Raw genomic sequence first — 19,610 nt, forward strand, 5'->3', positions numbered from 1 at the left:
ATTAATATTCATTTTATTACATCTACAAATAACTAATTCATTGTTTTTATTAAAATGGTGATAAATGCCCGTCACTATTAACTAAACTTAACAAACTAAAAATCTAAAGATATCCAATCTTCACAAACACCAAAAAGCAGCGACATTAGGAAAGCTGAAACAAGGAAATGTGGCATTCTTGCTTGAAAAATATACATCATTAAATAAATCAGCTATCAAACTAGTTTATCTCAATAAACTACCAGTTTTCAGCAATCATTTTAATTATTTTGTAGTTTAAAATGGTCCCAAAAAATAATAATCACCCAATCAGTCAGTATGTTTAGCACTACCCATTTTGTCACTGTTATCAGTCAAGAGTCTTACCTGTTGGTTATCTTTCTGCATATGTTCCCCGACAGTTCACTTTCACAGACAGACGTTTCACGACTTGAAGGTGAAAATACATTTAACATCTTTAAAGAACAAAGAAGGCGACATGCGGAACTTGTGAGAAATAAATAACACATACAGTTTAACCAATTGATACCCAAAATAAGGATTTAGCTTTAGCAGATAAGGCCATACATTATAAACTGGATTTATTACATTACAGATCCACCCCAGTCCCTATTTCATATAACGGAAGAACACTGATTGAAAAAGACACAATAGGCTCTATTTAGTGTCAATGTTTTATGTACAAATTATTATGATACTGCATGGAAAAATATGGGGAAAAAAGCTCACCTTCACCTTAACTTTGGAAGTAAACTGCAGAGTTTACAGAAAACAATACAGCTCATATCAGAGATATTACCTTAATTTAATATAATAGATCAATTATATTGGTCTTACAAATGATCAATAACAAATACATCAGTCATATAGATTTCAAATGCTGTCAAACATCCCCTGATGTATATAATGTTAGCTCGTTAGATGCAACTTTAAATAATGCAGGAATTAAATACGTTGAGTCAAGAGACTTGACTTGAAGTTGACTTGAAGTTGGTCATTCAAAGTCACACGGAAAAAAAAATCAGTATAAAAAAGTCTGAACCACCCTAATTTCAATCTTTAAACATTCTCATAAATGCCATTCCTATTTATCTTGTCTTAAAATGCTGCGGCTCTACATTTGAGATTAAAGGGACTGTAACAAGTAAACCAACCATTGATATCACATTCTTCTTCACTTATCCAACGTCCCGAGTGCTGCTCTCAGAGGCACTTTTACCTACAGTCCTTTCTTCTCTTCCTGCTGTTAGTAGTCGATGTGCCGGACAGCAGCGATGGTAGAGGCCAGCCGGCGGGGCAGCAGTTTGGCGGTCTGTCTGAAGTCTTCTGGCTTGGCCCTCAGCAAGGTGACGATGTGCTGCAGGCCGCGGGACGGCTGCAGGCCCAGAGCGTCCATCACGTTGCTCAGATAGTCTGTGGAGCGGGGAACGGCAGTCATCAATATATGACATTTTTTCCTGTGACCCTTAGAGTGGTGCAGGAATTATGTATTTTTATAGACCGGACCTGAAGCTAGCATTGCACTGGCTCTCACAAATAAAAAGCCAATGGGATTTTTCATTGGATTTTGGCAGAAAATACACTTAAACACACTTTAATGATCAGCAGGATAATCTCCACAAATTAAAACCACTTTTGTTTGGGTGAAATTCAATCAACTCAAGTTAAAAGCTACAGTAAGGCTATAAAAACAGTACACCCAGGTAGCATAACTCACATCAACCCAACATAGCTAAAGATGGACATGTGTTCAGTGTGATGACGTTTAGTAGTCACATATATCACCTGTTTAAACCACAGCTTCTGATATTTATGTCAGATATTTATAAGTATGTGTATGTACTGTCGTATTTTATGTCTTAAAACAATAAAATATCTTACGCCTGTTTGAAACACAGACCTTATTTCTGCACGAGACAAGAGAAACAGATGTGCTAAAATGCTAACTCATTTTCGTAACAAGACTTGCTAACTATATGCTATATTTATATATATATATATATATATATATATATATATATATATATATTTATATTAACTATATGTCCCTCGTTCTGGTTAGTGTACCGATATCTGTGGCCAGCTGTTTAGTGGAATGGGGGCCCAGCTGGGGGATGAGCAGGATGGAGTCACAGTAGGTCTGCATGGTTGCCCGGGCGATGGAGCCCAGCCAGTAATCTGCAGTGTTGTCCAGCTCGGGAAGATCGTCGCCTGAGACAGAAAACAGGTGAGGCTTTAAAAAGGTGTACAGAGTGTAAACAGAAGTGGTATGAGGTGATACTATTCTAGGCAGATAGGGAGTTTAAATTAGGTTGGCAGGGAGATATAGATACTGAAGATACAGGATAAATGTTAACATTATGTGAAATAGAAAAAGGTAAAAACATTATCATGGCAGATTAGGGCTGTCAAGTTAACGCAAAAAAATTAACACCACTAATTATTTTAACGCGATTAACGCATGTGTATTTAGGCAGCCAGACAGTGGGACATTGTACGAAAAGTCAGCACACTCAGCACGGATAGTGCGCAACATGGTTGCAGCGTCCAGGCAGCTCCCGTTCGAGCATATGCCTTGAGTTGCACATAGCTCCCACACACACACACACACACACACACACACACACACACACACACACACACACACACACACACACACACACACACACACACACACACACACACACACACACACACACACACACACACACACACACACACACACACACACACACACACACACACACACACACACACACACACACACACACACACACACACACACACACACACACACACACACACACACACACACACACACACACACACACACACACACACACACACACACACACACACACACACACACACACACACACACACACACACACACACACACACACACACACACACACACACACACACACACACACACACACACACACTATTGTATGAGAAAGGTTCCAGGTTGAATTGAGGCAAATATTTGTCATTGTTCAAATAAACATTAGCATAAAGCATATTTGTCCACCATATGTTGATAAGAGTATTAAAAACTATTCCTCTAAGGTACATTTAGAACAGATCAAAAATGTGCGATTAATCGCGATTAACTATTTTAATCGACTGACAGTACTTAGTTTGTTTTTGACATCATCTTGTTCTCAAAGAGGATTGACTTCTATACTTCTTCTATCTGAATCTATATATATTTTATAATTTGACAATTAGTTCATTGTGTTAAGTGACTCTTACTCACTTTCAATATTGAGGACCACAGAAAAAAAATTATTAAAATAAACAAGAAGCCGTTTCAAGCTCAAGGTAAATACCGGAAAGAAAGAAGGCTGCAGGAGGAAAGGGAGCAGGGAGAAAAATAAATATCCTGTGGAGTGTTAGATTGAAAAGAGGATGAGGGTTGTTATACAGACACCTTGCTCTGGAGGGAAAGGCAGCTTCCCAGCATGCAACGCCATCTCTAGTGCCGGGTCCTCCTGAGTCACAAATGGCTCCAAGTGGAGAGGCAGAGACATCAGGTACTGACCAATCTGGAGGGAAAGACAGACATATAGTTTGATACAACATACAGTTTTATTACATGTTACAAGGCAGGTCCTGCTTTATATTTATTGATCAGCACTGCACATTTAATTCAATGTCATGTTGTATGTTAAACCAAGCTGGACTAACGTTTGTAATGTACTCCTGCGGGGACAGGCTGAAAGTGGGCAGGTCCTCTGTGTAGCTCTCTCCAAACCCAGATTCCTCTTGTCTCTGAACACAAACACCGGGGGAACAATCAAACAGTGTGAGGTTGGATTAAAATAGACATAGCACGCCCCAACACTCAGACGCACACAGTCCTAAAGCTCTCTGCAATGCACTCAAATCAGGATTTCAAATCTAATCATGTAGTAACTTGACACTTAATCACCTCCATCTTGGAGACGAGGCAGAGCTGGTGTTTGATTTGCAGGAAGACGGAGTCGAAGGCCAGCTGGTTGGCCTGCTGGTTGAGTCTGATCAGAGCTGCTCTGGGCTCGACTAACAGGCTGGAGTTACCTGTGCCCTTCTCCTGCAACACAAGGGGAAGAATATGTGATAAAAAAGCTTTTATAAATCACTAGATAAAATGCAACAGCTAATTTTGAATAATTAAAATAACATTCATCTGTTACTTAGTAATTATTTATCTAATATATCATTCCAATAACTTGCATATAGACTCTTATTGCATTATTTCATTTTTTAAATATGTTTCTGTTTATCTGTGTTATTGTGTTGCACTGTTGGAGAAGCCGGTGACCTAAGCATTTAATCGCCATAACTACAATGTAGCTATGTTCATATGACTAAATAAAGAACCTTGAACCTTTGTCAGCTCTTTTCATAACATTAACCATGCACCACATGACACGCTCCATACCTTTAGGGAGAAGAGAACTTCCATCAGGCTGTTGTATTCGGCAATGTTTCCCCTCTGAAGGTAGTTGTACTCCTGCCAGGGGTTCTTGGTGGTGCTCCTCCTGTCTGTGGAGCTGGCCTCCTGGAGGCCTGCCAGGCTGCGTGGGCTGTACGAGTCCGACAAATATTTACCTGCCGAGCCCAGGATCCTGTGGGAAGCATCGATTGTATTAAGATAATTAATGTAGTTAGAAAATCTGACATTGTGCCTTACATGACTCACATCCAGAGAGGAATGCTCTAGGGTGAAACAACCACAACATTATGACATTCAAGCACTCTTACCTGTTTGACAGCTGCTGCTCAAAGGCTCCACATTGTCTTAGCAGTTCTCCACAAGTGGCAATAATCCTGCAAAACACAACATATACCGTTCATCCATTAATACCTTTTCTGCCAACTGGAGGCAGCATGTTAAGCAAGGAAGGCAAGACAGTTCCTCTCTTCAGCAGAGTGTCTCAGACATACAATTATTATGGATTTTAATAACCACCCTCAAGGTCTTTCCATCGATGCGAGGGGTCTTTCAAGTTAACTTATGGCGCTTTTCCACTGCAGGATCTAGCACGGCTAGGCCTTGGTAGGCCAGGCTCACTTTATGCTGCGTTTCCATTACAGTTTAGTACTGGGGTAGTAACTATAGTAACGCAGTGTAGGCGGGGCAATCGGCTGTTCAGCAGGCTTAAAAGGTTTTTCGCCTGCCGTCTGTCTGCAGACTTGTCAAAGCATTAATTCATGGTTTTTACTAACCGGTATCAGTATGTTGTTACTTCGGCATCATTTTGAAACGTGTATTACAATTAAATCACGGTCAAATATGTCCATCTTGTTGTAGTTGTAGCCCCCTTGCCAGCGATTCTCTCTGACCATTCAGCAGTCGAGAGTGTTGATGTCACTCGTTTAGCATATTCAGCCCGGTAAGAACCTCGATTTTGGAGGGCAAGAAAAAAGGTGAAAAAGTAGCCCTGGGCCGGAACTACCCCGAGTGGAAAAACAAAAAAAAGCCGGCCGGGTGTGGCACGTGCTACGTGCTGCAGTGGAAAAGCGCCATTAGTAAAACAAAAACCTGTTTCCTAATCGTCTCAAATGTATAAGAGGAAATTACCTGACGGAGTTCTGAAAAGCTGTCCAGTCCTCCTGGAAAACAGAAGAACTCGGCGTCTCCTCCAGTTTACACTTCTTCCTGATCGACTGCAGGGTTGTGGAGAAGTCCGACATATACCTAGATCAAGCACAATGTTAGATCTACTACAATAAGGTCTACATCTACAACTTATAAGGCAAATTATTTTTAGTAGATGGTTTATAAGTGTGGGATATTTACTTGATGAAGAGAGCTTTGAGGGCTTTGAGGAGGCCGCACACAGCCAGTCCGTCTGTCAGTTTGACGCAGCGGTCCACAGCAGCGCCGGCCAGGCCAAACAACTTCCCTACAGAGTGGCTCAACTCTTCCACACAATCAATAACCTCCCCATGCTCCTAAAGAGAGGAGAGAACATGGACAGTGAAACAAGAAGTGGCCCAAACAGAGAAATACATTGAAATATGAAGTAAATCAGATAAAAAACAGTTGTAAAAAGGTTTTATTTAATGTATTATTTTAAGTGTGTGTGGTGTCTAACCAGAGGTACAGCACTGATCTGGATGAGCAGGTGGGCTTCCTCCAGGTCTCCGTACTGTAGCTGATAAGGCTTGTAGGGGTCATACAGCGAGCACACCAGCTCAGTCACCTTCAGCAGATTATTCTCAGCTGGGGAGGAAACACAGACAGAACATAAGGACACAACTCCATCTACATCTACATCTGAACTATCTACTGTCATGTCTGTTATAATGTACAGACCCAGGTGTGGCAGCATGGCGGCCTCCAGGCTGTGCCCGAAGGTAGAGGTGGTGTGATGGAGCTCCAGCAGCGTGTCGAGGCGCTGCTCCTGGGCCGACCGCTCCAGAGCCGAGCTCAGGCACACGGGGATGGAGGGCACCATGGCCCCCAGAGTCTGGATCAGCAGCACCGTCACCACCTCGTACGGGTTCTTAAAAACCTGAGGAGTTTCAGTATAACGTGAACAGAATTAAAAGAGCATTCTGAGGGACAGTGTTTATAGAGGTTCGAGATTCAAGGCTTTTATTGTCATTTGTATATAGATACAGAGTAGTTATGTCAATGAAAATATTAGGTCACAGGCTCCTCCAATAGTGCAACACAATAAAACTAGGGCCGGGACTTTAACGCATTAATTAAGATTAATTAATTACACAAAAATTAACGCGTTAAAAACATTTACGCATTTTAATCGCACTTATTTTTGCACAGCGGAACGTTTCCCACTGGATGAGTTTCAGGCGTACCGATTATACTGGAGCACCAACTAACGTTCATGACTTCAGCATGGGACTTCAAACAACAACAAACCACGGTGAACAATAGTCAAACATGAACGAACAAGCTGATGAGACCGCTTTGGTCGGCCCCGTGGATGGGACATGATGTTTTAAAAGACGGACGGATGGAAGCGTCGATAAGAGCACGGCTGTGTGCTAATTATGCAAAAAAGAATTTGCATATCACCGCAGCACATCAAGCCTAAAGTATCACCTAAATGCAAAGCATGTAGCAGCTAGCGTGGACGTTAGCCCGACTCCGAGTGCAAGGAACCACACCCTGACCCAACCCACACTCAACCAGAGGACTGGTTTCAGGGCCAGGATAAGTAAGTCCACGTCTGAGAAAATAACCAACTCCCTGGCTCACTGGACTGCACTCGTCTGTAGACCACTTGGAGTAAAATCCATGTGAAAACTGCTTCTCACTGTTCTCAGGTCAAATATGTATATTTGATTAAAAATGCGATTAATTTCGATTAATTAATTACAAAGCCTCTAATTATTAGATTAATTGTTTTAATCGAGTCCCGGCTCTAAATAAAACAGATAAAATAGTGCAAGTAAATACAAATAAAATAGAATAGAAATTGTGCAAGAAGAGTCAATATACAAGTAATTGGAATATGATATATTAGATAAATAATTAGTAAATTGCGAACAGATGAATGTTATGGATGTTCTTTCAAAAGTTCAGAAAAAATTAAAGTTTAGATTGCAACAATTGCCGTTATCACGCTATATAAATATTTTATTTGGTGTTGCACTTATTCTTACCGATCACTATCCAGCCCTGTCAAATAGTGAGTCAGGGTAGAAAATTAAAAAAGGGATTTTCGGATGATTTGAATAGATTTTCCTACACAACAATACATGTTTTTGGAGCTTACTTTACTGTGTTTTAGGCCAAATATCTAAAATATGTGAGAAATGTTGTCCTTTTCCCTTGATTATTTCTGACACCGTACTATGTTAACACTGTAGGAAGTCAACCAATGCTTCTGGTACTGCAGGGTGGCTGACCTGGCTGCTCCACTGTAGTTGAGAGTGCCACGAGGAGAGCAAGGTGTCGTAGAATTCAGACAGCTGCTGATTCAGACTGAGCTCGCTCTGAGAGAGATCCTGCCACATGCTCACCAGCTGACCCTGGAGAAGCCACAACAAACATGTAAACACAGGGAATACATCAGAGAATAGGATTTTTCTTAAAATCATTCTGAAGGTTATGGAGAGGCCTGTAACACTGACCTTGTGACACTTGTAGTAGTAGGCAAGGAGCTGTGGCATCCTATCTATCTCTGTGAAGACTTTAACAAACAGCTTGGCTTGGTCTGCAGAAAGAAAACACAGAATGAAACACAAATGAACTACAGGAACTGAACGATGGAACACATCTTAGAAATACTGGTTTCACGGGGTCTTACCTAGAGACATGGAGTTAAAGGTTGCTACTATCTGAGGGCTGGCCAGAGCTTCCAGTCTGTTCTTCAGAGCCTCCAGGTGGACACACTTCTCAGAGTAGTCCGGAGTATCCACCAACATGGCCAGACTGTTCTGCATGCTGGTCAGCTTGGAGGAAATGACTGCCATGTCCTGGAAAAGGAAGAGAACATAATTGAGTGAACGTACACAAAACAATACCTTAATATTCTATTATAAAAGACACAAATTAAACCGTCAGTAAAATTATCTTTAATTCTTCTTGACCGAAATCAAATCAGTGCAAATCCAAGTGCCTGGAAAATTGCTTGATTATGTTAGAGGTCAATTTACAAATGCATGGGCTTCCTGTCCACTACAATGAATTGTAACTATTGTTCAAAAACAAAACCACTTCTAAAAAGCAACAAGTCTTTCATTTAAAATGTTTTTATACATTTCACATACTTTCTTAGTATTTTTTTTCACATTTATATTCTTATTTGCTTCTATTCTATATTTATGTTTCTAGTTTTGCTTTAAGGACATTTCCTTTTATGTTAAAACCTAAATTGCAAAGATTCTAATTTAAATCAATGTTTAACAGACGTTCATTGTAAAATAATATCCCATTCCAAAACTGTAATTTAATGGACAATTATATGGTTGTCAGTCTGGATGAGCAGCAATGTCTCATGATCACAGAGCAGCAAGCCAGATAAAAATATAACGAGAAGTCCTGTGGCGTTGTCTTTCGTGTGTACCTGTGTTTTGAAGGTCTCCTCGATGTCTGCACTCAGTGTGCTCCATTTGTCGGCCTCCTGCAGAGCTTCAGCTGCCAGCTGCATGCGGCCCTTCACTTGATCGATCTCCACCAGGACCTGAGCGGTAGGAATCACACAATGTGAAAGTCATATCTAAGGAATATCCTCATGCACCCTCAACATACTGCAACTGTCAAGCTTTGAGCAGCAGTTTTGTTTCAATAACATGACACCAGATAAAGATTTGTATTATTATTTTACATGCATACTGACAGTGATGTAAACACACACACCTGCATAGACTGCACAGTGTCTTGCTCAAACTTCCTGATGTCCTCCTTGACCAGAACCATTTGCTCCTTGAGGAAAGAGGCCTCTTGTTTCAGAGCCTCCACGTCCCGCAGCACTCTGGGCATGTTCTGGAGCGCCTGGTTACTGCTCTCTGCACACGGACAAACGGCAGAGGATCAGTTAGTAAATACAAGACAACTAAAACTGGGAATTGGGTTTCTACAACAACATCAAATGATTGTTAAGGAAGGAAAACAACTCACTATTTCAGTGACTCTGAGCAAAGTCCCAATAAATAAATCCGAGCAGAAAATGCAATACCGACATAGAATAGCATTACAAATAAGTAATTATACAACTGTTTTCGAGAGGTGTTTTTTCATCTTTACAGCAGGGTTGCCAACTCTCACGCATCTGGCGTGTGACACACGCTTTCACTCTCAATCTCACGCTGCCCAAACTATTCTCACGCCAAAACAAGAATACCGAAGACGAGAAACGGTTCTGAAAACTTTTGTCACGTAGTGATCGTCTTCTCAATAGAACATCTTTGATAATGTCTTCTGACCAATCAGAATCAAGATAACGGCGTTGTGTTGTTGCAGGAAGTCCCGACGGAGAATACTTTTGCTGTAGTACATCTCTATATACATCAATGCATACGTGTTGATTTAGGTGTGTGGGCTGTCTTTCATTTTGACACACAGAACAATGGAGGCTATCCACAATGTAAAGTAATTCACACAGCCTCTTCCCTCTTCTCTCTGTGAGGAACAGCAGGTTCAGTTTCAGAACAAAGTAACAAAAAACTAAAATGGCATTCATTTTTTTTTAAATATGTCGTGGAGTAATAGATGTATTTCTTTTTCTTCTCAAGAGAGTACCAGAATGTGTATTTTATGTTAGTATTTCAAAAAATCTCCTGGAGGAGAATCCCCCCAGACCCCCCTGCAGGGGTTGGGTTTTCAGCATGTCAACTCTTTCACTTGTGGGGAAATTGCAGGATTGGCTCCAGGTCGCCCTTTTTATTTACTACAAGACAAATGTGCCTTTTTATTTCATACAGTTCACTTTGGATTGAGCCAGGGAAATAATCTAAACCTCACGCGTGGCGTTTCACTGTCAAGGGGAGCGTGTATGTAATTACATTGCAAATACTGACTTGAGCCCCAGTTTGGAGTAAGTCTGTAGATTTGTGTATGTGTGTGTGTGTGTGTGTGTGTGTGTGTGTGTGTGTGTGTGTGTGTGTGTGTGTGTGTGTGTGTGTGTGTGTGTGTGTGTGTGTGTGTGTGTGTGTGTGTGTGTGTGTGTGTGTGTGTGTGTGTGTGTGTGTGTGTGTGTGTGTGTGTGTGTGTGTGTGTGTGTGTGTGATGTATAGGCCTCTCACAATAATTAATTTTGTTGGATACATTTTCCCGGAAATGATTGCAATAAACGATAATATTGTCGGCACCGTTGTATGGCCATTTTAGACGACTGACATAATGATAATATATAATAATAGTTCAAGTACATCCTTTCAAACTGCTAGTCACATCCTCATGTAAATGGCAATTTATCGAGTTCATTTTTATTTATCGTACGATAAGTCAACTAATTGCTTATCGCGATAGGCCTATGCACACAATAAAACAGTGGAAACAAACATGTGTTTGACTTTCATTAGTGAATGAAACTGTGTGCCCTTTATAGTCTGTGTCCAATATTGTGTATTTGTATATATTGTATATATCCTATATGCTAAGGTCCCGCTACTGACACGATAGCAGTCATTTCGTGCGCATATGTGTAATTAAACCCATGATACCAAAACCTCACTCCAGCCAGGTACCCAAAGTTGGAAATGGCAACCCTGCTTTCCAGTCATGTTGGAAGCGTGTTGTGATGTAATGCACCATAATTGATGTTGTTTATCATTTTTAAAGTCTACCCTGAGTGACACAAATAGGGATCAACTTTCAATGCATTCAATAACTAAGGAGTAAAACAAATCAGTAGATTTATAGACTTCTTGCACTATTTTTTATTTGCATTTTATTATATATGTTGCATAGTTGGTGGAGCTCGGTTCATAAGATTGTCATTGCCATTTCTACCCTGTAGCTTATGTGCATATGTCAATAAAATCTTTGAAACTTGAACCTAGTAATGGACGTAGATCTGTTTTATGTAGGCACATAAGATTATGCTAGTTGTACTCCAGAAACCGGAAACGGAGTGATTAACCTCCCACTTGGTGCATCTAAAACAAGACAACCTACAAACTGTAAACGTGGCGTTAAAGCAAAACGTCATGACACTTTAATTTAAACTCTTACCCTCAATGGCATTGTTGACTTCCTGGATGAAGAGCTGCAGTTTCATCACCAGAGTGGCTGCGTGTGTGTCTGCCTTCCCCGGAGCGTCCTTCTGCACCACCTTGAAGGCTCCGTTCACCCAGTCTTTCACATCAAATTCATCATCCAGGAACTTAGAGAAATCCATGTTCCCTCTTCACTTTCTCCCCAGTGCAAGAAGCTGGTGTTCACTCAAACTCTTGTGGTGCAGTGCAGTCTGTGTCATCGACTCATTGCTAACGCTAGCTAGTTTTTCCCAAACAATGGCTTCGACACAAATATAAAATAAATAGCCCAGGAAAATGAAATTATCATTACAACTAAGTATAGCTCCAGCAAGGCGACGGCTTCCTCCAGAGTTATTTTTGAATGTCTACGGCTCTAAAAAGAGAAAAGTAAAGACATGTTTCTGTGTGTTTGATGCTGGCAGAGCTAATGCTACAGACGCTTGACAACAACTTCCTCTTTGTGCTTTCTGTTTACCTTCCCCGGAAACCAGCGCCGGATGTCGAGAGAAAGACAACAGTTCGTCTACCAACAATTATAATGTTTTTAAACGAGTATAAATCACATTTGGTGTAGAAAAAAAGGAAAACGGGAACATATTCAACGGTTAGTTTATAGGAGTGTCACACATAAGTATGTCCGTGCAGAAACGTCATTTTTATTTTGTTGGTCAAGGTTCAAGGTCTTTATTTGTCATACAACATAGCTACAGTAGTAGTTATGTCGATGAAAATCTTAGGTCACAGGCATCTCCAACAGTACATCATAATAATACAGATAAACAGACAAATATAGTGCCTAAATATTAAAAAGTAAATACAAAAAGAAAGATAGTTTAAAAAAGTGAAATAGTTAAATAAGAGTCTATATGCAAGCTATTGGAATGATATAAGATAAATAGATACATAATGACTTAGTAGCAGATGAATGTTATGGATGTTGTTTCAACAGTTCAGGTGTTTAACAGTCTTATTGCCTGTGGGATGAAACTGTCTCTGAATCTGGTGGTTTGTGTTCCTTAAGGCTTTGTGATGCCCCAAAGAAATCACATATTAAAAAATAATAATACGAGTATACGTTTTACACTACTTGTGTAATTATGTGTTGATTTAATAACTTTATAAACTGTATAGCATGAATGTATTCGCTTTGCTTACCTCTTGAGGCAACAATCATACAAACCAGTCTTGATACACAGCTAGTGGAGCTATAAATGACTGCTTTAACTGTATCGTTAGGACTATGATCCATTTACTAGAGCTGCAACAATAAAAACGATAATCCTCAATGTGCCATAAAAGTTTGTGCATCAATAAACTATAACACTGCATCAAATATAGTACTATTGCCTTATAGTGTACATTGAAAATTATTCTTTGGGTGATCTTGGGTAGCTTAGTTTTTATAGAAAGAGGAACACTTTGAAAATTAAGGACGGATAGTATATTTATGTATTTGTAAAATGGCATTTGATAGCAGGAAGCATTTGGCACACATAGGTCACTAAAATTGTCAAGGAGCTATAGGAGATCTGCTTTTGCTGTAACCTGTGTTCCACGTCCTATGCAAAACCAGGACTCTCATTCTAGGTTATTTCATATCTGCTTCAGTGGACATTTATCTCTTCACACAATAAATGATATGCAAAACAGAAAAGCAGTTAAAGCCTTGAAAGTGGAGGTGGAAGGCAGTAACACAACTGAAACCACACCTCAGCCAGTTTCTAGCAGCTGTCCACGAGGATATTCATAAGAAAGGTATTCCAACTGCTCTTCAACACCTTTGAAAAGATGGGAGTAATAAATAGTATTAAGGAAACGCTGTCCAAGGCTGTGTTCACTCCTTCAACTCTGTTATCCGGTCGAGGCGGACTTCACATGGCTCAGATCCTTCTGTCTCTTGTCACCTTTCTACTGTCTGCCTTCAGAGGAAAAGGTACCCACTCATACTGGATCTATGCTATGTTCACCTGGGCCTTCTGCCCCATCATGACCCTCATCATCACCATTATTGAGATGTTCAAGCTGGACTTCATACTCAATCTGTTGTGCATGGACTGGAATGACTTCGCCACAGGCATGGCCATGTCCTCCACCCTCATGACCGTGTCTGTCGCCATCACATTTGCCAACTTCTACGCCTGCCTGAAGTGTTTTTACAGCCTGATAATCTGTTTGTTCGCAATCTTGGCTGGCGTTGTGTACACACTTGAAGTGGTGAAAGACAAAATCTGTGACAAGAAGAAAGGGAGCTACCTGGCCGCTCTGCCTGGATTCTTCAAGGTTTTGGAGGCGTTTGTGAGCTGCATGATTTTTGTCTCACTGACCGGTTTCAGAGACAAGCCGGCGCTGATCATATGTGTTATCGTCTACATCATTCCTTTCCCCATCCTCCCTCTAATCATAGCCACCAACATCCTGAAGAAACTGAAGACGTGTTTGCCCTTTAACCTGGACAGATTTGTGTTTATATTCCTGGTGATTTCAGTTGTGCTTTATATTTTTGCTGCTATTGTGTGGCCTATTTTTATGTTCAGGAATAACCCTCGGCCCAGTGACTGCCCCCCCAGCTACTGTATCTGGGCCATACAGTTCATGGTTGCATTTTTTACCTACGTCAATCTTATTTTGTTTTCAATCGACCTCGTTTTCACCCTGCTTGGTATCTGTGGCTTTAAGCGCCCATAGTGGTGAGATTCCTAACCCCGATATGACCTATAACGACAAAAAGAATGTATGATGAATACAACATCTTCCCATAGCATTACATTGTGTATACGCGATCATTTATAGCCTATGAAAGATTTCTAAGCAACAGCCCGTCCACACTACAGCTTCAAAAAAAGCTTGGAGCTGGGCTTGTCTGAAGCTCGACCAACAACCAATCACATGAATCTCCCGCCCCTGACACACAAGCAGTGGTTTGATTGGCTAGAGCTACTGGCATATGATTTGATTGGCTGACGCTTCCACCGAAAGCTTCAGAAGCTTCAAAAGTTGAACATTGCTCAACTTTTGCAGCCTGGCCAGGAAAGCTCCGCTCTGCTTCCCACAATGCAGTTCGGCGAAAAGTGACGTCACCCCATTCAAAGTGAATGGGCAGACGCGTTGGTAACGGTACGTCCACACAGCAGCTTTTCAAAAATCTTGGAGCTGGGCGTGACAGCTTGGGGATTTTTTGCGAGCAATGCGACCAACAACCAATCACATGAATCTCCCGCCCCCGACATACAAAGCAAAAAACCCCGAGGTATATATATATATATAAACTCCCCAAACAGGCGAAAACCTACCAGTTTCCCCCACTGTCTCTGCCACCTCCCTCCATGCCTTGTTCCTCCGGTTTGTATCCCGTTAATAGTTCTGGTCGTAAAGAACCGGGTGATTTGCTACCGTAATTTCTCGTTTGGAATATGAGGAAATGAACTGCGGTCTGGTTCTCCCTGCTTACACGCGGTTTGATTGGCTAGCGCTTCTACTGTCAGATTTGCATAAACGTGTTTGATTGGCTGACGCTTCCAGCTCAGCTTCAAAAGTTGAACATTGCTCAACTTTTGAATCCTGGAAATCCTGGAAATCTTCGCTTCGCTCCCCCACAATGCAGTTCGGCGAAAAGCGAGGCAAAGTGACGTCATCCCCATTCAAAGTCAATGGGCAGAGAAGCGTTGGAAGCGGTGGCAGATTCCTCTAAAGCTGCTGTGTGGACGTACCTTAACCGTTTTTGAAGCTGTCGAAGCTGTAGTGTGGACGGGCCGTTAAGGTAGTCTCATTTTTAGATATCTGTTTTAATAATCCCCTTTAATTGTATGGCCCTGCCAATTATGTTTTGCAAGTGTTGCATTATGTCTGTTTGAAAGTGAAATTACACCTGAATGAACATACCCGTGTTTCCTTGGATCTGGCAGCTACGAACCGATAAGAGTCAGAAAAACCAAAATGGGAACAAAGTTACACTTTGATAAAAAAATGGTTTCCCTATTTCTGTGATCTGGTTTTGTCACTAGGACATATTTTTTGGGACGGAGATAAAACACTGATCTGCTTGTGTATACATATTGTCTTTTTTAGGTAATTGACGGATAAAAGTGATCCCATGCTTAAAAAGCCCTTAGTATTTCTTGTTGATTTCTTTATGAACATGGATTTGAAATGATGCCTATAAAACGAAGAAGCAAAGCGGTGTTTAACCAGAGTAGACAATGCAGTCTCCTCCATATTTAACCATTTAAAATGTTTTATTGTAACTTAATATAAGCAGACATTTGACAGTTGCCACAATATTTAATTCCCTCACAGTTAACAATAGTTCTGGGCCAGTATATTTAAATCAGCAAGGGACAGTATATTCAAATCTCACAATAGGGTAGCGAGGAATCTGAGATAGTGAATGCAAATGTCATGGCAAACACTCAGAGCTATGAAATGGAAATTAACTACGAACAATAATGTATTTACACACTATTTGTAAACCTTATTACAAGGGGGGGAAATGGCATATAGAAACAATGCTTCACAGTCCGAAAGACATCAGGGGTCCAATTTTGACGACAGTGGGTGAACACCATCAGGCCTCCTATGGCTCCTCGAACTCGGCGGTCTCCAGCAGACCCTGGAAACAGAAGTAGTGGGAGTTGCAGAAGACGGGAGGTTTGTTGGGAGACGAGTCCACCACTTCTGGTTTCAGCGACGCGAAGGGGCAAGCTCCACTTCCCTTCAAATGCATCTCCAACTCCAGCAGGATCTGCAGGGAGTAGGTCATCTCCGTCTCACTATGGCAGGGGGGGGGGGGCAGGGGGGACAGGAAGCATCAGCAGCCGTTACACTTAAACACACCATGGATACATTTACATGGATAATGAAGCATCCACCAGGCATTAAGTATATTTGCATACTTTCATGCACTTTTAACATACAACCCCGTAATGCAAATAATATGCATCCATTACAATGTGCACGTTTATAAACTGTTATCTGTGAATTTAAATGGGGACCTGAATTTAACTCTGATAACGTGCCAGAGAAAAAAATATGTACAATTAATTACAGAGAATTACTAACATATGACATAAATGAGATGTTAAAAAATAATATACAGTTCACCAAGTTATTTCTTTCTATCAGATTACAGTCTCAATGTACTTGTGTTTAGCAGTATTGCATTTATTTATAGATGGTTAGGGTATCAAATGGTAAAATCTGTAACTGGAGTTAAATATGCAACTTTTTTTGTATTAAGGTGTCATAAATCAGCAGTATTGGGATCGATTGAGGTGATTAAGTTAAAAAGTAGAAAACACATGCTAAAAAAGGTAATAATGTTATGTTTGACTTGGTTTTGACTACTTATTTTAATGTATAACAATGCTTCCTTTTATGACCCTAATTTTGATGAATATTCTTTATGTCAAATCTCAACTGTGATCGTAATTAATAATAATAATAATAATAGATTTATTTTGTTAGCGCTTTTATGGGTGCTCAAAGACGCTTTATAGATATAGTGAAAAGAAAAGAACAACACAGGTAATTAGTAAGGTACACTAAATGTAACGGAAGCACTGTCCTTTAGTAAATCTACTAAGTTACTTTAATCGGCTGCAATTTGGTATTCCTCTATACAGTATGTGTGGTGGCTGCTATGTAACACTCACTTGAGAGCAGTGAAAAGTGAAGGAATCTCATAATCCCTGAGGAGCAGAAGAGTCGGGAGCCAACCTTGTTCCAGCGCCTGACTGGCATCAAATCCTTGACACAAAAAGTGTAAAACAGTTTAATATGAACAAGAACCTCCTCATATGGTTATTCGCTATACATGAAGTGGCTTTTCTATTATATCTTTGTGTATGATAGCATGTTTATTTACCAGGATGAAATCCAACCACCAGGTCTGGCTTGGCTGCTTCCTCTTTCTCCACCAGCTCCTCCCAGAACTGGTGGTAGAGGCCCTTGTAGGCGCTGATGAAGACCCTCTGCCTGGGGCCGAACGCCCTGAGAGGAGGCCTCACGATGGGCCCGTCCACCACCTCTGGTCCCACCATGACTATCTCTATGCCCTGGTGTCCGGGGAACATGTTGTTCAGCTCGTCGTAGTCCGTCAGTCTGGCTCCCATGGTCTCGCTTTGGCCCGCTCCCACCAGGTGAATGGTGAGAGGTTTGGAAATGGGGTTAAGACCGAACAGCCTCATACCCCAGGCGATGGTCAGCGGCCTGGAGAACAGCTCACTGCAGACCCTCCACAGAGAATCCTTCAGGACCTCATCGACAGGCGGAGGCCTGCCGGCGTTGGTCCACAAGTCTTTCATGTTTGCTCCTTTTAAGATGGGATCGAGGCGAGGCGTGAGATCCCCCTGCATCGCAAGCCAGTCGTCCCAGCCTTTAATCTCTGACTGGGGCTTTGACCATTTCTCTGTAGGGAACGGAAGGTCTCCTGATAGGAACAAATAAGAAATATGTTTAGTAGTAAAGGTCCTTTATTCCTTTCCTGGGGGAAGACTTGGCTTATCCAATTGTATTTTACCATTGTTTAAGAAAATGTATTAAAAAAAGCGTAATTAGAGAGTATGAAGTTGACTTTTGATTGTGTTCTGGTTTTATGTTTCAGTATTTGTAAGCAACTGTGACTGAAAGAATGTTAAACTTTTTTTTCAAGAAGGGGCAGGTAAAATAAGATGTGCTTCTCCCTGCTCCTTTCCACCATGCGCTATAAAAATACAAATTAAAACAGTATAAGTGTACATGTTTTGTAAAGTGTACATGTTTTTAAAATAACTGCCATAAACAAATAAAATAAAAATGTGTGTGGACTCTCTCCCATTGATGTTTTACCTTTGAATAAAAGCCATTCCACAACTCGGTCAATGGAAGCCAGACACAGCTGTGAGCAGAATTTCTTGTGTTTGGGCCAGTCATTCTTTTGACAGTCTTTACAGCAGTAGTAAACAAAGAGACATCTGTGCAAAGATGGGGGAAAAAGCACAAGATTGGAGATCACAAAATGACCCACTTTGATGGAGGGATATTTTGGCTGCAAAGGTCTGATTGGTGATTACCTGGCACAGCGCTTCATGCTCGGTGGGTTTGAAAGTTGATTTGGCTTCTTCTCACAACAGGCACAGATTTTAAAAGACTCCTCCATCTTCTCAAACATCTCCTTTTGAGACTGGAAGGTCATGGCTTTTCCCTTGGTCTCCATACCAGCTCTGGAAAGACAAACCAAAGAGGTATTGAATACAACATAAGTATTGAAAAGTAACTCTTTCGTAATAACAGTTCATTTATAAGCACCACATGCTAATGTAAAAGTAGCCTAACAAAGATCGTCTATTACTTTCTAATCTTAGACATTTGCTACAGTATGAGGAGAGGAGTGACTGCATGCACGGATTCAAATGAGTTTAACTGTTGTAAAAAAGTTGCCTGAAGCTGGTGAGAAATCCAACTAAGACAAATATGTTAGCAGGGAGTTGAAGTATGAAACAGACTGTGGCTAGCGTCCTTCAAATGTCGAGGAGTTTAATTATCGAGCAACAGGCGGTTCATGAGCGCGTGACTTCTACAGTTAAGACTTTATGGAGGTGGACAATGTACATTTAGACATGTTGTCTCACACAAGGGACATAAGCTCCAATAAAATAGCCATAACTCACTTACCTCTTGGTTTCCGTCATTGTTAAACTAGTCTCCCTCACGCTCCTCTCACAGTTTCTTCTTCGAGTTTCGCTCCTCTGGTGTGACATATGAGTCTGTGGGGGGCTGCTGTTCCTCATATAACGTTAGCACCTGTGCTGACCCTTCTAGAAACCTCTGACAACCCCCAGACCCTTCCTGACTTCACAGGAGCAACACAAATATATTGTTCATTTGACTAATTTGTATTCAAACCAACCAGGATATAGTCAATGTTAACACTAAAATAACATGAGCACCGCTGTTACAAAGTGTATTTTATG

At 41.0% G+C, this 19,610-nt stretch overlaps 3 protein-coding genes across 3 annotated transcripts; 1 reads left to right on the plus strand and 2 right to left on the minus strand.

Annotated features, from left to right (window-relative positions):
* Window positions 1-660: 660 nt before the first annotated feature.
* Window positions 661-12,279, minus strand: cog7 (component of oligomeric golgi complex 7). The gene is made up of 17 exons (XM_034107565.2): window positions 11,639-12,279; window positions 9,323-9,471; window positions 9,030-9,146; window positions 8,271-8,439; window positions 8,095-8,177; window positions 7,870-7,992; window positions 6,308-6,506; window positions 6,087-6,214; window positions 5,789-5,943; window positions 5,570-5,686; window positions 4,750-4,815; window positions 4,427-4,613; window positions 3,935-4,075; window positions 3,691-3,774; window positions 3,434-3,548; window positions 2,068-2,211; window positions 661-1,413 (listed from the first exon to the last, which is right to left on the minus strand). The coding sequence occupies exons 1-17, from the start codon at window positions 11,802-11,804 to the stop codon at window positions 1,247-1,249; spliced, it is 2,310 nt and encodes a 769-aa protein (XP_033963456.1). The 5' UTR covers window positions 11,805-12,279; the 3' UTR covers window positions 661-1,246.
* Window positions 12,280-13,452: 1,173 nt separating this feature from the next.
* Window positions 13,453-14,349, plus strand: LOC117464601 (myeloid-associated differentiation marker-like protein 2). Its single transcript, XM_034107131.1, has one exon. It carries the CDS (start codon window positions 13,453-13,455, stop codon window positions 14,347-14,349), a length of 897 nt encoding a protein of 298 aa, XP_033963022.1.
* Window positions 14,350-15,877: 1,528 nt separating this feature from the next.
* On the minus strand, window positions 15,878-19,565 carry mss51 (MSS51 mitochondrial translational activator). Its single transcript, XM_034107567.2, has 6 exons — window positions 19,312-19,565; window positions 18,711-18,860; window positions 18,487-18,611; window positions 17,525-18,088; window positions 17,313-17,406; window positions 15,878-16,430 (listed from the first exon to the last, which is right to left on the minus strand). The coding sequence occupies exons 1-6, from the start codon at window positions 19,425-19,427 to the stop codon at window positions 16,235-16,237; spliced, it is 1,245 nt and encodes a 414-aa protein (XP_033963458.1). The 5' UTR covers window positions 19,428-19,565; the 3' UTR covers window positions 15,878-16,234.
* Window positions 19,566-19,610: the final 45 nt, after the last annotated feature.

Source organism: Pseudochaenichthys georgianus, chromosome 19 (assembly GCF_902827115.2).
Source record: "Pseudochaenichthys georgianus chromosome 19, fPseGeo1.2, whole genome shotgun sequence".
NCBI classification, from domain to species: Eukaryota; Metazoa; Chordata; class Actinopteri; order Perciformes; family Channichthyidae; genus Pseudochaenichthys; species Pseudochaenichthys georgianus.

What these genes read in the sequence shown, in the direction of transcription:
- cog7 (XM_034107565.2), bottom strand. Translation starts at nt 11,804, where the DNA reads ATGGATTTCTCTAAGTTCCTGGATGATGAATTTGATGTGAAAGACTGG. An exon ending in CGCCATGCTGCCACACCTGG is followed by an intron (nt 6,215 to 6,307) that starts GTCTGTACATTA and finishes TTTCCTCCCCAG; the next exon opens with CTGAGAATAATCTGCTGAAG. An exon ending in CTCAAAGCTCTCTTCATCAA is followed by an intron (nt 5,687 to 5,788) that starts GTAAATATCCCA and finishes TGCTTGATCTAG; the next exon opens with GTATATGTCGGACTTCTCCA.
- LOC117464601 (XM_034107131.1), top strand. Translation starts at nt 13,453, where the DNA reads ATGGGAGTAATAAATAGTATTAAGGAAACGCTGTCCAAGGCTGTGTTC.
- mss51 (XM_034107567.2), bottom strand. Translation starts at nt 19,427, where the DNA reads ATGAGGAACAGCAGCCCCCCACAGACTCATATGTCACACCAGAGGAGC. An exon ending in ACAATGACGGAAACCAAGAG is followed by an intron (nt 18,861 to 19,311) that starts GTAAGTGAGTTA and finishes TTGTCTTTCCAG; the next exon opens with AGCTGGTATGGAGACCAAGG. An exon ending in AGCATGAAGCGCTGTGCCAG is followed by an intron (nt 18,612 to 18,710) that starts GTAATCACCAAT and finishes ATCTTTGCACAG; the next exon opens with ATGTCTCTTTGTTTACTACT.